At 49.8% G+C, this 26631-nt stretch overlaps 1 protein-coding gene across 1 annotated transcript in view; it reads left to right on the top strand.

Moving 5' to 3' along the window:
* Window positions 1–14389, top strand: part of HUNK (hormonally up-regulated Neu-associated kinase) — a gene marked incomplete at both ends in the record, with an annotated part of 117139 nt that extends 102750 nt beyond the window's left edge. Inside the window, 3 exons of the mRNA XM_079922921.1 lie at window positions 4953–5000; window positions 10499–10679; window positions 13731–14389. Coding sequence (XP_079779047.1) covers window positions 4953–5000; window positions 10499–10679; window positions 13731–14389 — 888 coding nt within the window. The remainder of the gene's footprint in view (window positions 1–4952; window positions 5001–10498; window positions 10680–13730) is intronic.
* Window positions 14390–26631: the final 12242 nt, after the last annotated feature.

Raw genomic sequence — 26631 nt, forward strand, 5'->3', positions numbered from 1 at the left:
TACTGACTTAACTGAGCCTTTGAGACATGGTTTACAGCGGGACCACCATCGTTCAGTCTCTAGACTGTGGTTCTCAGCTGTGGCCACATAGTGGAATCCCTGAGGAGCATTTTAACATCTGGATGCCCAGGCCGTACCTCAGACTGATTCCATCGATCCATTCTCGATCTCCAACGAGATCGGGGGTCAGTATTTTTTAAAGCTCCCTGGATGGTTCCCAGTGGAATCCGCTGTCAGATCTCCAAGAGGTTAAAAACAAGGTGCTGAAAAATATAAGTGCATGTAACACTTGGCATCAGGAGAACAAAGTACAGTGAGGAACAGGAAAAAGTATCTGGAACAGTCCTTTCCAGTCAGCTGTCCCTGCTGACTTGACGCTACCTGGAACGTACCTGAGAGAAAATACCAAGATGCTTTGATTTCAGAGTAAAAACTGGTATCATATCGCCCCAAATTTGGACCCCAAATACATGCTTGTTAAGAGACTGTGCCTGGGAACTCGAGATCCAAGGCCTGGAGCACAGGATAAGGGTCCCGCCACCAGGACTCCTCATTCGCTGTTTTGTGCAGTGGGGCCCGCCTGTCTTCTCTGCATTTCCGTGGAATATGGAACGAGCCGGGCTGCGCTCCACAGCGGCAGCAGAAAGCAAGTGGGACACGGCCCAGGCCAGCCCAGTGACGCCGGTGACGGGGCTGCTGAACTGCCGGCACCACGTGTGAATGCGGCCACCCCTGAGCATCGAGGCGGGGGTCGGCTGGGGTAGCTGCAGGAGGAGGGCGGGGCTGGTCAGTCTACACAGCCTGGGGGATGGTACCATTTAAGGAGGCAGAGAAAAGGAGACGCTGATGACAGAGAAGCTAGCGAAGATAACGGGGCAGCCGGAGACCCAGGAGGGAGGGATGCCAGGGAGGACATGGGAAAGGTCAAGTAAAAGCAGCCAGTGGTGACAGCTGAGCGGTTTCTCGTCCTGGAGGAGGTGGAGAAGGCAGAAAGGAGATTGCGTGGACTGGGGGGAGTGAGGACCGTGAACAGAGATCTCTCCGTCGCTGCCACCGGCAGTGAAGAAGGGCTGGGGAGCAGGCGGGCTGGGAGGCAGAGGAAGGAACACCCGTGATGGGGGGGGGAGGGCATGCATTCAGAGCAGCCAGGGTGGGCCCTGGCCTTGACCCCAGGCTGCAGGCCTCCTTCCTCTGCGACTGGCTGTGAGGCACCAGCATGCTGAGGACGGAGATAAGCTTTTGGAGGGGTAGCAGGGGGGTGCGGACTGGGGCTGGGCGGGGAGCATGGCTTCTAGGGCTGGGAGAGGGAGAGCAGAGATGGTGTAGGGCCAGACTCCCCTGAGCTCCACACCCCTCCGGCCAGTTGCTTACTGAACCTTCTGTGGCGTGAATGAAGGTGTCTCAAATCCAGCAGGCCTGGAACCAACCCCACCTCTCCTCGCCCATCTCCCCCCACCCCTGGCCCCTATTTTCTGTCTGCAAATGGCATCCCCACCCTCAGTACAGGGCAGAAACCTGGAAGACCTTTGTATTCCTTTCCCTCACCCCGAGAGCCAGTCTGTCGCCAAGTTCTGCTGGTTTGACTCCTGAAACTCTCCAACCCCTCCACTCTCCATCCGACCCATCCTCGCCACCATCACCTCTTGCGTGGACCTCAGCTGCAGCCTCCTTCCTAACTGGTCCCGCTCCTTCCCTGTGACTACCTGGCGCTCCGTCCACACACCGGCCAGAGCGAGCGATTCACACTCAAATCAGACCGTGTCACTTCCCTGCTTGAAACCTTCAAAGGCTTCCTTAACCTGGAAGGCAAACTCTATGACGTGGCCACCACGCCGCGGATTGAACTGGCTTTGCCAGCAGCTCCAGCCTTGTCTCCCAGGCCCCGCACACAGCCCTGCTTCTTGCTTCATGCTCAGTCCCGTGGGCCTTGAGACTCTGTGCTCTCTTGGCTGCCAGGGCTGGCCACACCCTGTTCTCTCTTCCAGAATGTTCTCCCCACCCCTCTCTGCTGAGTTAATGTGTATCTTCAGCTCCCACTTCAGCTCACGTCCTCGTGGACCCCTGCCGTCCTCTGACCTCTGCCATTGGGTTGCATCCCTCCAGTACACACGGTCACACACATTCTGCTTCCTGGGGCTTGTCGCATTGGCAGGGTTCTGTTTGTTCAGGGATTATTTGATTATCATGTCTTCCCCACTCCGGACTGTGAGTTCCTTAAGAGCAGGGACGGTGTCACTTTTGCTCCTCACGGTGTCCCTAGAGCCTACACAATGCCTGGCACCCAGTAGAGGCTCAATAAATATTTGCTAGATGAACAGACGAAATAATCAAGTGGACCTTGGCTCTAGTCTCAGAAAATAGAATTGGGCCAGCATCTGGGGAAGGTCGAACCTTCCAGGTGGGACACCTAGCTTGATTAAAGTAGGGGACCCCCTGCACCATAGCGTGCAAGTCGAATTATCATCACCTGATGGCCATGCCCTGTGGCAGGGAGGGACCTCTTACAGTCACTTGCAGGGAGGGTGGGCACCTCGGCTGGGGTGAATTCACTGTTAGGCTCCCCTGCCTCTTGGTTTGACTGTTTAGGGCCTCAGGTAATAACACAAACTTAGACGTACCGCATGCTGCTATGTGTGTGCCTAGGCAGCTCTAAGCCACGTGGCTGACGCCCATGTCCTTGGTTGCCCTAGTACCCTGCCCTGCTTGTGTGTTAAGTGTCAGAGCCGCGATGGGAAAGGGGCCTCTTTTTTTCATCCAGATTATTATTCTCAGCTGATTATTTCATTTGGCCCGGAAAACACATAGTAAGCATTTTAAAACATTTGTCGAAATATTTAATGGTTACGGTTTCAATAGGAACGCTAATGGGAAGACAGCATTTCAATTTTCTGTGATCCACTTGTTTTCTCCAAACTGCAGCGATCCTTGTGCTAATTAAATTACAGGCTCTGACTAGATGATGCAACTCCTCTCTCTGTTGGAACCTAGAAAGTGGAATGGGGCCAGTTAGAAAAAGTGGTGAGAAAGTCTGAAAGAAGCCAGATTTTCCAGGTAAAGCCCACTCAGAGCCTCTGTGGGGTTCTTCCCAGTTACCATCAGCTGGTCCAGGAGGAGAAGCGGCCAAGTGGCAGGGGCGGGAGGTGTTGTGAGCAGGAACCGTGGAATGAAGTTCAAGGTTGTACACAAGCCGGCTGGGGAGCGGCTCCGGGGCCATGTCCGGGCACTGAGGGCACGTGATGGTCTCTTCTTCTCGATCCTGGTTCTTTTTCTCCAAGGAGACGGAGGAGCTGAATTAAGTGGAAAGAGCTTCCCTCTTGGGACTACAGTGCCGTCATTTTATGACTTTACCACTTTCTTCCCCTCTTCTTCCTGTAACAGGCAGAGATTATGTCTGGAAAAGTGGGACACTTGTCTCACCTTAGGCATGTGCCCCAGAGATTCCTTTTCCTAAGACAGAGGCCCTGGGGGACCATGGGGGTCGTGGCAGAAAAGTCATCATCTCTAAACTGGCTTATTAAAGCTGTGGAGAGCCAGGAGCCAAGTTTGTTTAGTCCTGAAGAATAATGCTAATTTGTAGCAAAATGTAAGTTAGGACTGGAGGGCTTCTCTGGAGTGTCAAAGTAACACTGCAGTTTTGGAAGAAAAGTTGTGCAGGGGTGTGGAGGGACTGTATTCGTTTGCTAGGGCTGCCATAACCAAGTCCCACAAACTGAGTGGCTTAAACAACAGAAGTGTATTGTCTCCCAGTTCTGGAGGCCAGAAACCCAAGGTCGAGGTGTCTGCAGGACTGGTTCCCTCTGAGGGTTGTGAGGGAGAATCTTTCACGCCTCCTAGCTTCTGGTGGCTCCTGGCAATCTCTGGCATTCTTTAGCTTGTAAAAACATCACCCCGATCTCCGCTTTCATCTTCACATGGCGTTCTGTGTGTGTGTGTGTGTGTGCGTGTGTGTGTGTGTGTGTGACCAATTTCCCCCTTTCTATTAGAATACCAGTGACATTGCACTAGAACGCACCCTGATGACCTCATCTTAACTTACTTACTTCTGTCAAGGTAACACCAACACTCCTTCTTCTCAAAGGCAAAGGAGAGCAAACTTTCATACTCCCCCCTCCCCCAAGCTTCAAAGAGGATGTGATGGGCCTGTCCTGACCCTGTCTTCAAGTAAGGCCACATTCTGAGGTCTGGGGGGTTAGGACTCCAACATATCAATGTGGGGGGAATAAAATTAAACCCATAACGGGGACTGTAAGTTTAAAGGTAAAATATTACAATGATTTTTCTTTGTGTCATTTTAAAATCTGTACAAATTTTTTATTTATTTTTTTTTCGGTTCGCGGGCCTCTCACTGTTGTGGCCTCTCCCGTTGCGGAGCACAGGCTCCGGACGCGCAGGCTCAGAGGCCATGGCTCACGGGCCCAGCCGCTCCGCGGCATGTGGGATCCTCCCGGACCGGGGCACGAACCCGTGTCCCCTGCATCGGCAGGCGGACTCTCAACCACTGCGCCACCAGGGAAGCCCGTGTACAAATTTTTAAAATCAAGTATGGAATCAGGTCAAGCTGAATTGTTAGCAATCAGAACAGTGGTTACCTTTGGGGACAGGGAGAGGATGCTGGGAACGAGGGACTTCCAGGTGCCGGCTGGGTTCTGTCTTGATCAGGGTGCCATTGCGATGTGGTTTTGCTGTTTGAGGCAACATATTGAACTCCTTACTCATCGTCAGAGCACCCTTGTGTTATGTGTCCTAGACTTTAATAAAAATGTTGCCTAGAAAATCTATCCAGGGCAGGCGTTAGGACATCTGCTGCCTGCTTCCGCGACAGTTTGGCTTCTCGTCTATAAACTTTGAAATGGAGAATCCTCAACCGGAGCTGCAAGTGGGAGGGGGTAGAGCTTAGGAAATAAACAGCAAGTGAAGCTTCTTGAATTGTTGAAAAATGCTGCTTTTTACAGGCCTCCCTGGGCACCTGGACAAGAGACCTCGAATTTCACGCTGTGCAGGTAAGAACTTGGGGGGTTATGTTGGATTACTCAGAGTTCTCCAGAGAAACAGAACCAATAGTGTGTGTGTGTGTGTGTGTGTGTGTGTGTGATGCTTGGACACCCAGGGAAGGGCTGATGTTTCAGCTTCATCCCCATGTCTCCTGGAGGCAGAATCCCTTCTTCCTCAGGACACCTCAGTCTTTTTCTCTTAAGGCCTTTAACTGATTACACGAGGCCCACCCAGACTGTAGAGGCTAATCTGCTTTACTCAAAGCCTACCAATGTAAATGTCAGTCACGTCTACCATATACCTTCACCGTAGCACCTAGACTGGTGTTTGACTAGACACGGGGTACCCTGGCCTAGCCAACTTGACACATGAAAGTAACCATCACCTATGACCCTGAAGGTTGGCAGATTTCTGCCCAGGGCTCTGGACCTTGCACACCTCCATCCTGTCCTGAATTCCACCATGCAGAATCCTGTTGTAAGTGGATTTGTCAGAATCCCTCAGATCAGATCAGTGCTGTCTATGCGTAGTTGACCATTTTTTTTATTGTCTTGCTAAAACTACACTCTTGGCTATGCGTTCGTGTTTCTACCTGTAAAGAAGTGGGGTTTGGCGCAGTGGTTGAGAATCTGACTGCCAATGCAGGGGACACAGGTTCGAGCCCTGGTCTAGGAAGATCCCACATACCGCGGAGCAACTAGGCCCGTGAGCCACAATTACTGAGCCTGCGTGTCTGGAGCCTGTGCTCCGCAACAAGAGAGGCCGTGATAGTGAGAGGCCCGTGCGCTGCGATGAAGAGTGGTCCCCGCTCGCCGCAACTAGAGAAAGCCCTCGCACAGAAACGAAGACCCAACACAGCCAAAAATAAATAAATAAATAGATTAATTAATTAATGAGGACATACTTATTCAACATCATCCTCTATTTAAAAAAAAAAAAAAAGAAGTGGGGTTTACAACAGTCCAGGGCTTCCCGGCTCAGTGGCCTAATTTATGAACCAAGCCCTCTTTTTTCTCAACTCAGTTGGTTGTTTCCTATGGTGAAATCAGGCCTCTGTGGCTTTCCCTTATGGGATGGGCCGCAAGGAGCCAAAATCATCCAGCAGACAACACCTGGGCCCCTGGGCCATCCCAGGTGTCCACGATCCGCACCTGGTTCTGTTGTTCCAAACATCCAGGTGAGGTTGTCTCATCATCAAGGGGACACCAGGCTCCAGAAAGCCCAAGCTGAGTGGACTTGAAGGCTCCTCAAAGAGGACAGCTATAGCTCGCCCCCAGTCCCCTGGCCCCTCCGCTGTGCCATCACTGACACCCTGTGGTCAGTTCTGCACCGCGTGAGGGGCAGGTGGCCCGGCTGGGCAGCACTTCCTCCTGCAGCCTCGGGGGTGCGGGGCTGAGGGGGTGGGCCCAGGAGGCGTGGCCGCATCTGTCCTTGTTGAATGAATGCCTTTGCCTTTCAGACAGTGAAGCAGGCGAGATGTGGGGTTCATTTATATAACCGAAGAGCTTAGGAAGGACCCGCCCTTTTGGTTATAGATGGGGAGGCCCGTCCCTCAAGGGGAAATGACTTGCTGAAGGTCACCTGGCCATACCTTCAGGAGCAAAACGGGAAAGGCAGGGGGAGGGCTTCGGCTCTTTGGAGCCAGGAGCCTGGAGTCGCAGGGAAGAGTCTAAGGGGACCCGCGCCCTGGAGCTCAGATCTCAGAAGCTGAGGACTGGCTCCCCCATACCCCCCGGCCCGGCTGCCGAGCCTGCAGACACCTCCCTCCCGTAGCCCAGTGGATCCTCACTCACTGGTTTCTCCCTCTCCTCCATCAAACAATCCACGACATCCAAAGAGTCTTGGGTAGATAATCCTTTAAGGGGTCACATTTTCAAAGTGTCCAGCTTTGTAAATGTCCACGCACATGTGTGGTTGAAAGAAAACAAGAAGCTGTTTTGTGCGGGGTTTGCTTGTGGCCTCCTCTTGGATCTGCCTTGGGGGTGCGGACCGGGCGTGAGGGGGCAGAGAAGACCCCTGAAGCTTCAGCTCCACGGCCCAACCTTAGGCGCACGCGGGGGAGGGGCGCACCGCCCTCCCGTGAGAATCAAAGGGAAACCAAAGAGACCCGAAGGCAGCCAGCGTTGCTGGGTGGGGTGCGCGGGAATGGGTGCAGGCATGTCAAAGGGGGAGCGTAATTAGTCCTCCTGAAGATCTGTTTCTGTTACATAAGGCAATTTAGCGTCCTGCTCCCTGGGAAATCTCTTTTGGAGAAAATAGGCCATGCAAATGAAAAGGTAGAATTGGATAATCAGTTGCATCTGTAACCTGTGTTTGGAAGGCATGAGGATGGCTGCTTGTAAGCAAACTTGTTTCCTGGGGGCTGGTGACCCTTCCACCGGGACTGACTGACCCAGCGGGTTATCCCGATGAACTCTATCTGGGTGGTGATATTGGCCCCCCGAAAGTTTGCATCTGGAACCTTTAGCTTTGAGAACCCACGGAGAGTTAGAAAAGGGCTGAGCCGGACCCAGGAAGCCGTCGGCAGCAAGCCGTCTGAGCGTAGGGAACGCAGGGCAGCCCAGAGGAAGGCGTGCTCATCATTCTTAAAAAAATCCTTAAAAAGGGGCTGGGGGCGGGGGGAGGGGGGGACTCCAGTTTCGTTTTTTCTTCCAAATACTCTTGTTTTACAATGTATCACGAAAGCGTGTTTGATTTCTTTTTTCCTGTTTAAGGTGTTATCAGGTAGAACTTATGAGTTTTCTCATAAAAACAGAGATAGAACAGAGCAAAAGGATGGAATTCTGCCAGACTTTTCAGGACAGGCCCTTTGATTTTTGGGGGAGGCTGGGGAGCATGAAAGCTCACTCTCCTTTGCCGTAGAGACGGGGGCCTGTTGGTGTTTGATAGAAATGGGGAGAGGGGGGCAGTGGAGAATTGTGTTTAGCCTTGGCCTGGAGCAGATGCCCCCTTCCCCCCTCCGTAGTGTCCTGCCCACGGCCTCCTCTGTAGCATTCCAGATGCCGACCCGGAGCCCTGGGACTACAGCGTGGTCCCTGATCCTGCAGTCGCTGTGCCCAGCCTTTCTCTATGCCACTGGAAACGCCTGGCCCTGCCCCAGGCTTCTGGAGGGCAGTGTGGAGTCAAGGGTTAAGAGCACCGACTTTCACGGAGGACTGTGAACAACTGAGTTGCCGTCCGGCTCCTGGATGAATTCTTTTTTTTTTTTTTTTAATTGAAGTATAGTTGATTTACGATGTTGTGCTAGTCTCTGCCTTACAGGAATGTGACTCAGTTATACACATGTAGACATTCTTTTCTTTTTCTTTTATAAATTTAGTTATTTATTTATTTTATTTTTGTCTGTGTTGGGTCCTCGCTGCGGTGCGCAGGTTTCTCATTGTGGTGGCTTCTCCCATTGCGAAGCACGGGCTCTAGGCGTGTGGGCTTCAGTAGTTGTGGCACACAGGCTCTAGAGCACAGGCTCAGCAGCTGTGGTGCACGGGCCCAGTTGCTCCACAGCATGTGGGATCCTCCCGGACCAGGGCTCGAACCCGTGTCCCCTGCATTGGCAGGCGGATTCTTAACCACTGCACCACCAGGGGAGCCCGACATTCTTTTTTTAAATATTCTTTTCCATTATGGTGTATCACAGGATATTGAATCTATTTTTGTGTCCTATACAGTAGGACCTTGTTGTTTACCCGTTCTAAATGTAATAGTTTGCACCTGCCAGCCCCAAATCCCAGGCCATCCCTCTCCCTCCCCACCTCCCACCCCCGCCTCGGCAACCACCGGTCTGATCTCTACGTCCGTGAGTCTGTTTCTGTTTCGTAGGGAGGTTCATTTGTGCCATATTTTAGATTCTACATATAAGTGATATCATATGCTATCTGTCTTTCTCTTTCTGACTCACTTCACTTAGTATGATCATCTCTAGGTGCCTCCACGTTGCTGCAAATGGCACGGTTCATTCTTTTTTATGGCTGAGTAGTATTCCGTTGCATATATGGACCACATCTTCTTTATCCATTCCTCTGTCAGATATTTAGGTCGTCTCCATGTCTTGGCTATTGTGCATAGTGCTGCTATGAACATAGGGGTGCATGTCTCTTTCTGAATTATAGTTTTGTCTGGGTATATTCTGAGAGAATTCTTCACCACTGCAGGCTCCTCTGCAAGAGGGGATAACAGTATTTGCCTCATCCTGGGTCGTGCTCTTAGAATAGGGTCTTGCATTCCAGGCATCCTCAGTAAAGGTGGCAGTGGCTGCCCAGAAGCTGGGGAGGGTGTTTGCAGAAGTTTCACCTCTGCTTTCATCCCACTTCACTCCTCCCCAGGTGACAAGGCGTAAGCCCCGGGGAGCTATTGTCCTCATGGTGACGCTCAAGGCTGTGCTGGGCATCCCCACTTTCCATCTCTTCCCAGTCGTTCTTTCCCACTCAAAACCTGGACATAATGAACCCCAGTTCGTAAAGGCTCTGAAAATCCTCATTAGAAAGGGCTACCTGAGTGCAAGGGGATGTTTCCTTGAGAAGCTTTTCAACAACATCAATGAAAAATAGATGAGCTCTCTTGAATTGCAAATGCTCTTAAGGTTTTAAGGCAAGAAATGTGAAAATCGGTCTCTTTTCCCCCCCTCCCTTGTGGTGAGGTCCGGTTTCAGTTGCCTCTGTTTAACAGTAAACATCAAACGTAATCTTTAGGGCCAGAAAAAAGCTTCCTCTTCGCAGCATCACCCTTCCCAGAAGCTTGAACCCAATTAATTTTAATTCAGTTCCGTTTCCACTGGCTTTTTTGTTTTTGCTTTTTAATATTTCAATAACTATTTATTAAGCTTTCTCTCTGTGCCTGGCTTCATGCCCGAGGCTGTGGGGTGGAAGATATATAAAACAGTCAAATTCACTCCTAGCAGAGGGATTATAATTGAGTTAAATAAAGGCAAGACTGACAGCACAAGTGGTTGCATCGTGCCGATTTAAGTACGCAAGTAAGAGCCCACGTGCCCAGAGCGGGTAAAGGGGTCAGAAGCTCACCTGGACGGGCTCAGGGCTCCGTGGGCTGCTCGTCCACCTCCTGGCTTGACTGAACACACAAGCACTGAGGAAGCAGTTGCGTTGCCTTTGTAGAACTGCCTTTGCAAAACCACTACTGTGGGCAGAATCGTAGGGCTCTGCTATAAATAAGGCAGCAGGTTTCCGGGAGTCCTCATCTGCTTTGCCTGTTTGTTCAGCCTGTTCTAGAATAATGGACTGCCCAGGGATGACCTTGCCCTTGTTGGAACACATCAAGACGGCATAAGGCAGGGACCTGGGGACCACCGAAGGCTGCTGTGGCCCAGGCGGAGGGAGGGAGGTTCCCTGGAGCATCCGCTGGGCCTCAGCGCTTCCATTGTTCAACACGTAGCTGAGAGCCTAGCGTTTTGGAAAACTGGCGTTTCTTAACTCTATTCGGTAACTCTTCAGAGAGGGACTCCATTGTGTATTCTTGTGTGTGTCTGAGTACCTATGTTGCTTCTGATTGGAAGGATAAAAAGCCCAAAGAACAAGAGAAAAGAGGGGATTTTCTTCATCGGCCGTTTTCCAAGAAGTTGGATAAGAGCCTGCCATCGCACAAACAGCCCTCAGCCTCGCTCATCACGCAGATTCAGAGCACCAGGGCCCTGCTGAAGGACCGGAAGGCCGCCAAGCCTGGCTTCCCCGACAAAGGTGGGTCGGCTCGGGGGGCTCTCCAGGCCATTTGTGTTCAGCTGCGTGGCCGCTGTGTACCCCATGCTGGTGGCTGTGTAGGCCCCTGGGACAGACACACCTCTCGTGCCCATGGGAAAGCAGGATTAATGCGTGCAAGGCAACCTGAGAATAAGCAAGTCCAGACTGCCTGGTGTTGTCCACCGGTGTGGGCAGGATTTGAGGAAGCAGAGATGGGGTGCACGGGATTGTGGGAGCAGAGATCAGGGTGTGAGGTATTACGGGAGTAGAGATCAAGATGAAGGAGCAGAGATCGGAGGAATGGTTTTGCAGGAGCGGATAGGGTGCGTGGCATTGCGGGAGCAGAGCTTGGGGTGCATGGTATCATGGAGCCAGGAATGGGTGTTCAGTACTGGAGGGGCAGGGATCTTGGCGCGGGAGCCGTGATGGGGGCGTGCTCTTGTGGGAGCCTTCACCAGAAAAGTGCACCCTGAGAGGCAGTGATGTGGGCTTTGGGGTGGAGGTAGGGAGCTCAAACCCAGCTCTATAGTTGGTTGCGGCCCAAGTTCCCTCCCCTCTGAGGATCTTAATTGGTTCCCTCACTTGTGAGGAAATCTACCCATCAGAGCTATCGGGTGGCTCGAATGAGATCCGCGTGTGGGCTACTCTGCCTCGTTCATCAGCCAGCACGTGAGATAACTGATCGATACGGGTCTCCTTCCTCTGGGGCAAGCATCCAGTGATGCAGAAGGGAGGCTTAGCACACACTGAGAGCCGGGAGGCGGGCACAGGGAGCCGGGGAGCATCCTGAGGCCAACTGGGGGGTAGGGGAGAGGTTCTCCTTACAGACGGCGGATGGGAGAGATTGTGGAGTCCGGTCTTCGATCTCTCTGTTTTAAATACGAAGAGACTGAGGTTCCAGGAGGGCCCTGGCTGTCTGAGATCAACCAGTGGTTCCCTGGGCAAGCAGGAAATTATCAGAGAGATTCAAACAGCACCAAGCAGCGCGGTCCATTTGGCTCTGAGACCGGTTCTCACCCAGAGGAGAACACCTCCATTTAGTTCAGTTTCATTCTGCAGGTTTCAGGAAGGTAGGGACCCCACTGGAGGGACTGTGCTTGTCCCTCCTTGGGGGATCCTCCTTTCTGGCTTGGGAACAGGCAGCAAATCCCGTTAGGACCCTTGGCAGTGGCGTCCTGTGGATTCCCCAAGGAAAATCTAGGTCAGGGCTGCATATTTGGGGGTAACTTTGCAGCCCCAGAGATGGAGTGCGTTTCTTGATACTTTTCTGGACCAACTGTCCTCTGTTTCTTTGCATTTTCCTGGGATTTGAGAGCCTGTTGCTGAGAAGCACCCCGGAGCCTATATAATTGCTAGCACTGACCACTCACTGTGTGGTAGGCAGTGTTTCAACTCTTGCCTCAACCCAGGGAAATCATTCTCGCCCCCATTTCTAGAGATGAGGAAATAGCCCAGAGAGTTGTCCAAAGTCAGAGAGCTGGTGAGTGACGGCACCCAGATTTCCAACCATGTAACCTGGCTCTAGAAGTTTCTCTCCTGACCAGTGTAGCCTACTGCCTGCCGGGCAGGATGGGATGAAGACGAGCCGGCAGTCACGCTCGAGGGTCGGGGCTGGTGACTATGCCCTTCTTGCAGGGACAATGCAGTGTCAGGCTGTATGCCCCGGGGCTGACTCTGAGCTGGGGATCAGTAGGGCCAGTGTGAGGGGCGTCCTCCCAGGATTTGCACCTCTGGGAAGTGAAGGAAGCAGGACGGCACGGAGGGAGAAGCCGGGCTACAAGTTGGGAGCACGCAGCCATTTCAGAGGGACAGGGACCTCACATGCCAGCTGGAACACTGGAGACGTTAGCCATCGATGAAATTTTCCTTCTCTCTGCCAGTGAATCTCGGGCATCTGTGCTGGCCCGAGGAGGAGGTTTATTTCAGGAGCTGTGTATTTATTTGTGTAAGGTGAAGAGGATTCCCAGTGCCCTGGGCTGTCCCCGAAATCACTGCCGGGGGCGGCAGCTTGCTCCTGCCTCTGAGCCCCGACGGGGCCTATAAAATATGATGGTAGGAAAAGGCAGCTAAGACAGGGCCTGTTCCACAGGAACTTGGCTTTACTTCCCTCACCTCCAAACTCGTGGAGGTTTTCCCTTTCTTTTCTGGCAGAGTCTGCAAACCTGGATTCTAGTCTGTGCCAACTTGAAATGGAAACCGTGGGGGTCAGCTGGTTGCCTTAAATATACAGAGGAAGGGTGTTTCACCCCTGTTCAGAACTAGGTGAGGCTCCGGTGAGACCAAAAAACACGAGGGAGCCTTAAAAAGGAAGGGAGTTCTGACCCGTGCTATGCTGACACGGAGGAACCTTGCGGACATCGTGCTCAGTGAAACAAGGCGCTCACAAAAGGACAAATACTGTGTATTCCACTTATACAAGGGACGTAGAGTAGTCAGATTCATAGACCGGTTGCCCCTGGCAACCACTGTTAGATTTGCAAGGTGAAGTGTTCTATTTCACAGCAGTGTGGATGTACTGAACACTACTGAACTGTACACTTAAAAGTGGTTAAGTAATAAATAAACACTTTAAAATTCATGTTATGTAATTTTTACCATCATTTTTTTTTAAAAAGTCACGAGGGAAACCCTCCTTCCAGCTTTGATTATCTGAGGACCAAATTTGCAAGTCCTCAGAGAGCTGGTATCCGTGTGCTTCCCCAGTTTTGTGGTCGTTCTGTTGAGCCGTGGACCTTGTCATTCAAAGGCTCTTCGGCAGGGTCCGGAATTTTAAGCAACCGACAGGAGAACAGATGTTAAGCTGGAGCCATGAGGCAAATCAGAATCCAGGAGGCCTCCCATCACCAGCCTTCTGTCTCCTCCATTCTAGGAAGACCGTCTGATTCCCCATGGGGAGGATGGGATGCTGAGCACACTCACTTCATGGTTCCATCTGACCTCCCTGGATAACACACTGTCTCAGTGGAGCTGGAGGTCAGAGCAGGCAGGAGTGGGCCATTGGCACTGTTCATGCGGCCGTCTTCATGTTTCCTTTGCTTTCTTGGTGTGCAGATTCCTTCGGCTGCCGCAATATTTTTCGCAAAACCTCGGACTCCAATTGCGTGGCTTCCTCCTCCATGGAGTTCATCCCTGTGCCACCCCCCAGGACACCCAGGATTGTCAAGAAACCAGAGGCCCCTCAGCAGGGGCCTGGGAGCGCTGGCATCCCTGCCAAGGAAGACCCCCCGATGCTGGATATGGTGCGCTCCTTTGAGTCTGTGGATCGTGATGACCAGACGGAACTGCTGTCCCCGTCCCATCACTATAGGATTCTGAGCTCCCCTGGAGGCCTGGCTCGAGGGAATCCCGGTGAGCGGACGCTCTCTCCCGTCCTGCTGCCCGGAAGCCCGTCACCTCTCCAAACCCCTTTGCACCCCACTCTGGTCTCCTTTGCCCACGAAGATAAGAACAGCCCCCCCAAAGAGGAGGGCATGTGTCCCCCAGCCCCGGGGCCCGGCAACAGCACCACACAGCCCCTGGGGAGCCCGAACTGTGTGAAAAGCCGAGGCAGGTTCCCCATGATGGGCATCGGACAGATGTTAAGGAAGCGGCATCAGAGCCTGCAGCCCTCTGCAGACAGGCCCCTGGAGGCCAGCATGCCCCCGCTGCAGCCCCTGGCCCCCGTGAGCCTCTCCTTCGACGTGGCTGACGGGGTCAAAGGCCAGTGTTAACCTGGGCAAGCAGTGGGGTTCTTGGCATTTCTAAGGAAAGCAATGGAGCAGCTCCATACATCTGTCAGGGCATGAAGACTCAAAGGCCTCTCACAGAGCATCCTTCACGGTCTCACCTCCTCCTGACATGCGATGTCCCCACAGCTGAAACCCACAGACCCAAGAGCCCGTACAGCCCAGTCCCGAGTAGGGCCCCCTGGAGATGCTGGGATCCCCCAGGAGGGTTGCCTGCCCGTGCATCCAGCTCCAGTCATGCACGGCCTCCTTCCTCCCACCCACTCACGAACGCTCCACCCACCTCCCTCAACTGCGCTGGGGGTGAGAAGCCAGCATCGGGCTCTGGGCCACTCAGATGACAGACCCTTCTGAGCTGTTTCTCCACTTCGTGCTCTGTGTGCGCCTCTCAACGGACTGTCCTCTTTTCAGCAGTCAGATGGCGGCGTCACGAACTGGTTCACCCAGGCACGGTTTCCCCTCTTTTCATAGAGGTGGATCCCTGCAGGGGTGGCAAGAGTTGGCGACCTGGAGCGCCCAGTCCCATGAACCCCTGGGGAGGACAGGCAGGAACCTCCGAAACCAGCACCGTCCCCTCTGAGCAAAAAGGGGCATCTGGTCAAAGACCGATCCGAACAGTGGGGATGCCAGTGAAAGGAAAGGGCCGATGGGGACAAGCGAGGTCTTGACAGATTTCTTTTCTCTTTTGGTTGAAACTTGCTAATGGTTGAATTCTCTTCTCCGAAGATGACTTTTCTTTATGTGATGTCATTAGACCGAAACAACATGATTTTTAAAAACCTGGATGGAGAGATGAGAATTGATTTCACCAAACTCCTGTTCTCACGGGAGGATAAGCGTGGAGGGCATCGAAGCTCACCCGGGTGATGTTTTGAGCGGCTGGTGGCCTACGCTGGCCTGCAGCAGGGGCGAGATCATAGCCGGCCGTGTGTTCTTCCCATCGGATCAACAGAGCCCTGATCCTGCTGGAAAGTGTAACACATAGTTGGAAAGAGAGAAGAGAATTGAGGTTGGAGATGGAGGTACTCGGAAGGCGCCATTAGCTCTGTGCAATGCGGTTTTCAAGCTGCCGAGGAAACAGGCGTGATTTAGAATTCAGCCAGTGTGCCGTGGGCTGTGAGAGGCTCGTCTGGAGGGCATCACGTTCAAAATACAGTATCGTATCTTCTTTGAGGACAGCAGCGTTCCTCACGCAGGCTTTGAGTCCATGTTCTGTTTTCACACCTTTTGCCGAGGATGGAACCAAAGATGCATCTCTGGGTCTGTGTCTGTGCCGTCCCTCTGTACGTGTTCTGTGGACCCCAGCGTTGTCTGACCGTGTGTAGCTTGGAGCCCCCCGGGGGCTGTCTCCACTGGGGTCTGGGCCCTGGCACTTGGCGGGGACCCCTTGGTGGTGAGCAGAACTGGCAAAAGAAGAAGAATCAGCACAGGTTGGATAGAGGTCAGTTCGGAGACAGGTTACACTGCAGCCTGGAGTCTTCAACTGTTGGCTGGTGCAGGTGCGGCCAGAAACCACTAATGTGGCCACCCCAGGGCTAGTCCTCCCAGCCCACTGATCCCGAACAGAGGCCACAGCCTTTGAGCATTTGCAAAGCCTGCCTTCCCTTCCACTGGCAGCCAGCCTGTGCCAGAGAGGAGTGGGGATGGTCCTTCATTTCTTCTCATTCAGCACTGGTGACCTTCTTCCGCCCCAAACGTCTCTGAGCAAGGAGACAGTGGATACCTGGCTGTCCCCAGAAGCCACTGCCGTGGCCCGTCTTGGCTGACCTTGACAAGACCTGGGGCTGCTGCTTCCCCCTTGATGGGCTCGCCCCAGCCCTAGGGCTAGGGAGTAAGCCAGGCTCCCCGCCGTCGGTGGCACTCCTTTGGATGGCTGCAGACTGGGTTGCGGAACTTTCCGTTGAAAATAGAGCTTTTTAAGTCGAGAGAAGAAAAGCATCTGAAAAAGTCCCTCTCTCCATTTGACATGAAGTGTTTGGTTTTTGATCGCCGAAGAAGCCTTTTTGAAGATGGTTTCCAGCTGCAAGTGCCGACTCTGCAGGCTTGCAGGCTACGTGCCTGTGAACTTGGTCTCGCTCTTTATGTCTCTCTCTTGTGTTTTACTTGCCTCGAGAACATGAGCATTTCTGTGTCGCTGTTAGCTTGCTGGGACGTGTTCCCCGATCCTCGTATGCTTCCAGAGCAGCTGCAGGCTCTCCTACAACTGACCAAATGCATCGCCACTGGCAACTTGAACTGTGAACTCAGGTTTCTTCCAAACCCAGTGAGAGGTGAGGGGGGAGTGAGGAAGGGGGGAAACTGTATTTTGTGTGTGTGAGCACCTGACAAATCTATGGAATCGAGTGAGAGAAGAAATGTTAATTCTTTATTATTTTATTATATTTATATGGAGACCTTGATTATCCCTTTGGTAGGTACAAAGCGTGTTGTCTCTTTGACCCATGACTGTCTCTCAGTAGTAGTCTGCACCTGTGAGCTGAGTCAGCCTATAGTTACTGCCGGAAGTGACAACTATCTTCGTGTGACATCCGGGAGGAAAAGTCGGCTTTCGTTGTACCATCTGGTCATAAGTAAGGACTGTATTTGTGTCACCATTATTAAATATATGTACTTTTATAACGACTGTGAAATACACTTTTCCCTCACTATGGCTGCTTCATTTATTGGCTAATATAGCTTAAAACTAAGAGCACGTTGCAAAATAGTGGTATCATCTTCTACGTAAAGTTCTTGGCCCAGGAACTGACAGGATACAAGAGGGAATCAAGGTGTGGGTATCTGAGGGCATTTTTGGCTTCGTTTCACTTGCCACAGGGTGTCTGCCAACATCTATCTGCCTGATGTCCGGCAGATGGCAGTTCAAGACGAATCAGCATTTTTCTGTTTTGGGGGCGGGGGTATCAGGATCTTCCTTGTAGACTCTGAAAATGGCACATGAAGAATGCCATCTGTGAACATTACCTCTAGCTTTTGTCCTTGTTTGAGGGTTGGGGGAAGAGGAGTGGTGAGTAGAATGGAAGGGGAGTCCAGACGGGGTGTTCGGATTGGCCCAGTTCTGACTTCTTTCATAACTGTTCACAAAACATTTTTCGTATCTACAGACTTGCTTAAGCCCTGTGTCCCCCTTGCAGTGTGGCTCCCCTGTGCGGTGCAGCATGGTAGACAGTGAGAGGCCCACAGTTTCCACTATGCAAAGCTCGCTCTGAAGTTTGATGGGGTGGGGATGGGGGAGGCAAGAAGGTGTGTCTAGTTTTGATGATGATGTTTTCTTTTAGGAATCAGAACAATGTAGAACAGAAGGGACCTGAGATCATGGGGTTCAACCCAAGCTTTTTTGAAGAAGAGAAAACTGGGACCCCAAATGGTTTAAGGACTCTCCAGGGTCCCTGAGTGGGTCTGGGGGGCAGGGCACCTTCCTCAAAGAACACAGAGAAATCAGAGAGCATGGCCACCGTGGGCAGAGGGGAAAGTCAACAGCAGATCGGGCTGTGCTTACAGCATGTATCTTTGGGGTTTCCACGTGGGCCAGGTCTTTGCTGTTTTAAGTTGTTCTCAAAATTGTGCAGCCTCTTGAGATCCTGAGCATCACACGCTTTCCGTCTACCATCAACTCTTTTTTTTTTAAACTCTTTGTTTTATACAGGAGTACAGTTGATTAACGATGTTGTGTTTCAGGTGTACAGCAAAGTGATTCAGTTATAGAGCTCCTGAGCATCACACGCCTTCCGTCTACCATCAACTCTTTTTTTTTTTAACTTTATTTTATACAGGAGTACATTTGATTAACGATGTTGTGTTTCAGGTGTACAGCAAAGTGATTCAGTTATACATATACATGTATCTATTGTTTTTCAAATTCTTTTCCCATTTAGGTAGTTACATAATATTGAGCAGAGTTCCCTGTGCTACACAGGAGGTCCTCGTTGGTTATCTATTTTAAATACAGCAGTGTGTACATGTCAACCCCAAACTCCCTAACCCTCTCCCCTCCCTTTCCCCCCAGTAGCCGTAAGTTCGTTCTCTAAATCTGTGAGTCTGTTTCTGCTTTGTAAATAAGTTCATTTTGTCATTTTATTTTAGATTCCACATATAAGTGATATCATACCATATTTCTCTTTCTCTTACTTCACTCAGTATGGCAACTCTTGAAGCCGGACAAAAACTCTTTCATTCTCAACAGATCTCCCAAGTAAGCAGCCACCCTGGATAGCCTCGTTATCTATGTTAGCTGTTAAAAGGCTACTGGGTTTTACTAGATTAAGTCAATAAAATACTTTCTATATAGCCATGTCATAACGTGAGACCAGTTCAGAAAGAATGTGAGACTGATATTTTTAGGGGGTCTGGAAGCCTCTCGATTTTTGTATTTGTTTTCTTTGTAAGACCCTCGAAGTGTTACAGGCACAGTTAGAATAATGCAGAGCAGTACTGGTTCAATTTAATGTCATCACTTTTCAATGAAAGGAGCATATTTCCTGAGTGGTAAATGAGTGTACTATTTGTGGCAGGTTTTTTTTTTTTTTTTTTTTTTTTTTTTTTTTTTTTGGTCAAGGGTGCTTTTCAGACACCTGGTTCCAAACACAAATGGCGTCTGTATTTGCACTTCGTTTCTGTGGACCTGTTTTCAGGACACACACTTATCTCTGAGAGCTGATGTCTGTGGCTCCAAGGGGCCTGGGGGTGGGAAAGGGCGGGAAGCATCTCAGCCTTTGCAATTTCCTTCTACATGTATATCCACGTTTGAGCTGGTGTGCGGATAAGGAGGTCTTTGGGGGCATGAGCTCTGGGAGTGTAGAGTAGACTAATGTGCAGCAAACTCGGACTAACCAGTGACACATCACAGAGTGGACAATGCCAGGACGCTGCATTTTTATTTAATAAATGGATCCAATTTAAGGGCCTGAGTTAGTTACACAACATATTCCTTGTTCAGAAGATGGCCCATAGCTGTTTTGTTAATCATTTATTTACTTTATTTATTTCTTTTTGGCTGCATTGGGTCTTCGTTGCTGCATGCGGGCTTTCACTAGTTGTGGCGAGCGGGGGCTACTCTTCGTTGCGGTGCGAGGGCTTCTCATTGCGGTGGCTTCTCCTGCTGCGGAGCACGGGATCTAGGTGCGTGGGTTGTGGCTCGCGGGCTCTAGAGCGCAGGCTCAGTAGTTGGGGCACACGGGCTTAGTTGCTCCGTGGCATGTGGGATCTTCCCGGACCAGGGATTGAACCCATGTCCCCTGCATTGGCTGGCGGATTCTTAACCACTGTGCCACCAGGGAAGTCCCCCCATAGCTATTTATAAAGGAAAGTCTTGGGCTAATATTATATATAAACCCTCAGGAATAACAAAATTTATTTTTTCTAGGCCGTGTTACCACAGCCAGCTAACAAAGGGCAGAGTGCAAGCCTGTGTCAGGACTAAGGCTGCTTGTCCAAGGTTAGGTAGTGAATTCACGGCAGGTCTGAAATGAGCGTAGTGCCTTCTGTGATCCTTCACCAGTGTACTCTTCTCTGACAGCCAGTGTGTTAGATAGATCAGGCTTTGCTATGAGAAATTCACCCCCAAATCTCTGGGATTTGTGCAATAAAGCTTTATTTCTTACTTACACAAACATTTATGCACTTTGGCTGACTCCAGAGTAGCTGTCCTCCATGTGGTGACTCAGGGATCCAGGCTGCTTCCAGCTTCCAGTTCTGTCCACTCAAAATGAAGCTTCTCTAGCTGCTACAGCCAAGAAGGGCGAGCTGGAGGGCTTCCCCTGGCCCTTGAGAGCTTCGTGAGAGCTGGAACTAGTCCTATGGCCCTGCCTGTGAGCAAGAGGCTGAGAAATGTGTGGGACCATATGGATATTTTGGGTGCAGTGAATGTTTCTGCCACAGGGGAAGTACATATGCCTCTCCCTTAAAGGTTCCCTAAAATTGGGTTGGCCTTTCCCATTGTTCCACAGTTATGGCCCCTCTTCACGTGTAAGGACTATTTGTTCTACATAAAGGGATAAGCATTGTTAATTATAGATACTTCCTTTAATTTAAGAAGAGTGTTATAAGCTGAATTGTATGCCCTCAAAAATTCATAGATTGAAGGCCTAACCCCCCGTACCTCAGAATGTGGCTGTGTTTGGATATAGGGCCTTTAAAGAGGTGAGTTTTAAAAAGGCCACCATTAGGGTGGACCCTAATTCAATCTGACTGGTGTCCTTATAAGAAGAGGAAATTTGGATACACAGAGGGGACACCAGACAGAGGAAAAAGACCATGTGAAAACACAATGAGAAGGCAGCGTCTGCCAGCCAAGGAGAGAGGCCTCGGGAGAAAGCCAACATGCTGGCACCTGGATCTTGGACTACTGGCCTCCAGAACTGTGAGGAAATAGATATCGGTTGTTTAAGCCGCACGGTCTGTGGTATTTTATTATGGCAGCCCCAGCAGACTAACACGGTGGGGAGGCCAAATAGTAATATTTATATATTCTACAAATCCTACAGATTTTGTCCCATATGTTGAATCTCGTTTACCCTTTTCTTGCAACTAAATTACTCCCAGAAAGTTGTCCTTTTTTTTGGAGTGAAATTCCACCTTTTCCAAGTGTCCCCGATATGCTAGACCCATGAGCCAGTTGTTTTCAAGTATATTTCTTCCTTCAATCCAGAGACCCACAGACTTTTCTGTAAAGGGCCAGATAGAAAATACTTTACGCTTAGTGGATTATCGTGCAGTCTGTGGTATGTTCTTCTTTGTGTTTTGTTTTTGTTTTTCTACAACCCTTTAAAAATATCTGGTGGGCAGACAAAAACAGGCCACAGAGACTTTGGCCCTCAGGCCTCCCGCTTTAATCCTCACAAGAACCCTGTGAGATTGGGTTCAGATTGGTCAGATTGTCAGATTGTCTCTATTTTACAAGTAAGTTGAGGTAGCTTTGCCCAGTTCACACAACCAGCACTAATGCAGTCACAGACCACAGATGTTCAAAATGTCCCACCACCTGAAAAGAAGAAAAAGAGAGCTCCTTCCTTATTGCTTTTGGTAGACTTCCAGCGGTGGTTCCATCCACAGGCGTGGCGACACTCCAAGAGAACGTCCTGGTCACCGGTCTGCCGCTGCCACTATTAGTCCCCATTCTCGGATTCATCCTGCTTCACCCACACAGAAGAGCATGGCCCTGGTGCTCAAATCACATTCCATTCAAGCCGTTTCCCATTCTCTTTGTGAATGGCCTCTCCAAAATGGGCTCTTGCTTGCTCATAAAAAGAGAGAGCTTAGTCAACATTTGAGGGAAAAAGTCTAAATCTAGAGCAGATGTGTAGCTGCATGATGTCTTGTAGATGAATCATGACCATTACTCAAACCTGAATGACATGGTGTGGCCACTGGCTGGACCAGCATCCCCTCCACTGAAAGATGAATCGTGCCATCTGAGTCAGAGAGCCCCAGAGAGCCCATTCAGAGCCCTTCCCACCATGGCCACTTCAATTACATGAGCCATTCTCACTTTCAGAGCCTTTGGGTCCAAGTCACAGAATCACAAGGACCTTGGGGTCACCTAGTTCCTGGGCTTAGTCCCCCCCCCCCCAGGAGTTTGGGGCATTCCACAAAGAGCGACAGGAAACATGGGTTCTCAAGATAAGCACGAAGCAGCTCCTTGGAGCAGAGCTTTTAAAACTCACTGCTAATTAAAACAATTTTTTTGTTTTTTTACTTAAAACTAACATATGTCATGTATTCAGATGCAAAATTAGTGTGCATATTGCGAATCCACCCCTGATTGTCCTCTCTGCTTTGGATATTTCAGGGGATAATTTTAAGAGGCACAGTCAGGGTCAACCTCCCTCATTTACAGATGATGCATTTGAGGCCAGAATGGAGAAATAAGGCATGAGGAACTCAAACTTGTCATTGGCAACATCTGCCTCCATGGTCAGTTCTCTTCCCACCACCCTGCGTGAAGAGCCCAGAATTAAAGGAGGGGCTGGGGATGCTTAGGAGTGTCACGATGTCTGGGGTCTACTCATTCCGTCTTGCAAATTTTGGGCCACAGAAAGGGTGGATAATAGAAAGAAGGAAATTGATTTGTGAGGAGTATTTGAAGGAAGAGGGTATGTGTAACTGCTCTCTCCACCTTCCCAAGCATGGTTTGTCTTGCCCTTCTCTGGGTACTCATGGTCCTCCACGAGTACATCCAACACAGGGATGGATGGGTGGGTGCATAGTAGGTGGATGAGTGGGTGAATGGGTGAGTGGCTGATGGATGGATGGGTGGGTGGTGGATGGATGGGTGGATGGATGGGTGGATGGATGGGTGGATGGTGGATGGATGGGTGGATGGATGGGTGGGTGGATGATGAGTGGATGGGTAGGTGGTGGATGGATGGGTGGGTGGATGGGTGGGTGAGTGGCTGATGGATGGATGGGTGGGTGGTGGATGGATGGGTGGGTGGATGGGTGAATGGCTGATGGATGGATGGGTGGGTGGTGGATGGATGGGTGGGTGGATGGGTGAATGGCTGATGGATGGATGGGTGGGTGGTGGATGGATGGGTGGGTGGATGGGTGAGTAGATGATGAATGGATGGGTAGGTGGTGGATGGATTGGTGAGTGGATGGGTGAGTAGCTGATGGATGGATGGGTGGGTGGTGGATGGATGGGTGGGTGGATGGGTGAGTGGCTGATGGATGGATGGGTGGGTGGTGGATGGATGGGTGGGTGGATGGGTGAGTGGCTGATGGATGGATGGGTGGGTGGTGGATGGATGGGTGGGTGGATGGGTGAGTGGCTGATGGATGGATGGGTGGGTGGTGGATGGATGGGTGGATGGATGGGTGAGTGGCTGATGGATGGATGGGTGCGTGGTGGATGGATGTGTCACCATCTTCTGCTGTTACCAGGACCAGAGGCCTGGCAAGTCTGGACCTGGCACAGGGCCTTGGGAACCACGGGGGAGTCAACTCTGTGAAGTCTCGAGATGTTCAGAATTGAGTATGTTAGGAAGTGATGCTTTGGGTGGAAACTTTGGGATGCTCAGAGGTGGGGAGGAGCAGAAACCACATCTGACCATGTGGAGTGATTGGCAGGTCCACCCCAAGGAAGGCAGACACTGGGACCAAGTTGATAATCTGGTCACCTCCTGACATAGACTTTCACAGAGAGACAACCCTGGAGGGGAGGGGGGATGCTGAATTGTGGGAATGCTGTGTCCAGGGGTTTATGAAGTCTCGATTCTCCACAAAATCCATGGATCAGCATACTGTTTGTCCTAAAACTCTATCTTCACATCAGAATATTCTCTGGAGTTTCAGGCATGTTTACCAAGCCCCAGAGAAGGACCACATTCAACTCAGTGTATCCAAAACAAATTATCTCATTCTTCAGACCAAATTCTCCTGGTCTCCCTCTTGTAGTGAAGGGCACCACAGATGCCTCCTTGCCCAAGCCCCAACCTGAGCATCATCCTGGACCACATTCTCCCCTCACCTCCCACCTCTAGTCCATTCACAAATCCTGTTAGTTCCACCCTCCAAAGACGAAGGGCTACCAAGGGCTAGTATGAACTCCACCTGGAGGTATGAAATCCACTCTCTTCTCATGCCCTTAGCATGGGGCAGTGGAAGACACATCAAATCCAGAACCATCTGCAAAATAAGAATTTGGGATAATAAGTTAAATGAGATTAAATAGTTAATATATGCAAGACACTTAGAAGTGTCTGATACAAAGCAAGTGCTATAGGTGTGTAAGCTATCTTGTGGCAATTTGCTGTGCTGTTGTACAGAGTACCAGAGTCGAGGGGCCTGCGTCCTCAGCCTTGATCTGCATTAAGGAGCTATGGACAAGTTGTCCCACTCTCTAGGGAGAGATTCCTCACTGACATAAAACAAAAACAGTTGAATTCAGCCCCTTGAGAAAGTGAACTCGTGTTCTAGCATTGCTGCCAGTTTTCAGAATGCTTTTGTGGAATTCTGTTTTAGTATTTCTCTTGGAATTCAAAATATTCTTTTTTTTAATTGACTTTTTATTTTGGAAAAATGTTAGATTTACAGAAAAATTACAAAGGTAGTACAGAGAGTTCCCCTTACCTGGATATTCCTTACCCAGTTTCCCCCATTGTTAACATCTTACTTTATTAGAGTATATTTGTCACAACTAAGAAACTGACATTGGTGCATTACTATTAACTAATCTCCAGACTTCATTTGGGTCTCATCAGTTTTCCCATTAATAGGACAATTTCTGTCCCATGATCCAATCCAGGACACCACATTGCATTTAACTGTCATGACTCCCCAGTCTCCTCTGGCCTGTGGCAGTTTCTCAATCTTTTGTTGTTTTTCATGACCTTGCGGGTCTCAAGGAATACTGGCCAGGTATCCTGTAGAATGTCTCCTAATCTGGGTTTTTCTATTGGTTTCCTCATGAGTAGACTAGAGTATGAGTCTTTGTAAGGAATTCCATGGAGAAGAAGTACCCTTCTCAACCCATTGTACCAGGGCGTACCTGGGAGCCACATGGCAACATGATGATATGAACCTCAATCATTTGGTAAAGGTAGAGTTGTCAGGTTTCTCTGTTGTCAAGTTCCTCTTTTTCCCTTTTTCTAGTTTTTGGAAGCCAATGACTAAGTGAGAAGAGGGGAAATCAAGCTCTACCTCTGGGAAGAGGGAGTATTACATACATTATTTGAAATTCTTCTTTAAGAAAGATATGTCTCTTTTTGCCCATTTGTTTATTCAGTCACTTATTAATATCAGTATGGACTCGTGGTTTATAAGTTTATACTTTAGGTTATAATCCAATATACATTATTTATTTTGTTGCCCAAATTGTTCCAGTTTTAGGCATTGAGAACCCTTTCAGGTTGGTTTCTGCATCCCTTTGACATGCTTCCTCCCTTCTGTTTTTTTAACACTCCCTTACTTTCTGGCATTCTAAGGTGCTCCAGGCTCATCTTGTATTCCCTGCCTCTGTCCTAGAAGCAGCCATTTTCCCAAGGAGCCCTGGTTCATTACGTTCTTTTGAGTGCCATCAACAGTGCCAAGTCCAATTCCTTTGTGAGTGGATTTTAAAAATATTTTAATAACTAAACATCATTTGGAATCTTATCTGGTGACATAGATTGGTAATCAAGTGAGTTAAATAATCTCATTCATCAAAAACTATGTGACAGAAAGTAAGTGGTGAACCAAAGCAATGGCATGGTTGAGAAGCAAATCACAGCCAGTCTTTTTTTTTTAAAGTATTTAACATTTCTCAATGACTTCTGTGTTTATGCATTAGAAAAATCTGATCAACTCTTGGTTTTTGTGGGATGAATTAAGCATGAACAACATCACTGATGCAAAAGAAACAAATGAACACTTCCTTCCCTTTTGCTTTTGAAGGGGGTGTTTTTCTTAAGTCTTAGGGATGTTGAAGTTTTCCACCATAAATGTTGAAACTTAGCTTCTGGATCATAATAGAAACACCACGTTCCATGATTAGTTACTATTTTTCTCAAAAACCTGTGCTTGTTCATTTCTTCAAACCCCCCTTGAAAAATCAGAGCAAATGCCAAGGCTTTTTAGCTTTAAGTTCATGAATTAAAATTCTTGGCAAGTTTTCACAGAAATCTCTCTAGTGTTCAAGTCCTCTTCCATCTGACTGTAACACTTCAGCCATCATGCTCACAATTAATTGTCCAGTGTGCCGATCTTTCAGCATTTCCACTGCTCTTTTGAGTGAGAAGGCAACTCCCCGTTCTCCATCGCTGAACCAGCTCCTTCCTTTCTTAAGCCTTCCATGACAATCAAGAACTCTCTTCTTTGCCATATGTTCTTGGCTTTTTCTCCCAATGCTTTCTTTTGAAAAAAAAGTCAGATGTCTAGCTTACCCATTGTTTTATTTTATACAAAATTGGAGACTCTTTGCTCTTAAAACTGCCATCATTTTTACTCAGACATGAAGCAACATGCACATCCTCTTCAACCCCCTGGCACAGAGCTGTCTGCTTGGTGTGGGAAATCCTGCAGCCGTCAGGCAAAGGCGGGTTATAGCAAGTCCCTTTTAAGATCAGTCTTTGACTTCCACAAGTCTCACGGGCCACCCCTTTGGATACACAGAAATCCACTGCAGTGGATGGACTGATATTCCTGGTGCAAAGAGTCAAAAATGTTTGTCTTGTCTACGATGATGAATTTTACATGTCAACTTGTCTGGCCATGGAGTGCCCAGATTCAACATAATTTTGAGTGTGTCTGTGAGG

The sequence above is a fragment of the Stenella coeruleoalba genome (genome assembly GCF_951394435.1).
Source record: "Stenella coeruleoalba genome assembly, chromosome: 5".
NCBI classification, from domain to species: Eukaryota; Metazoa; Chordata; class Mammalia; order Artiodactyla; family Delphinidae; genus Stenella; species Stenella coeruleoalba.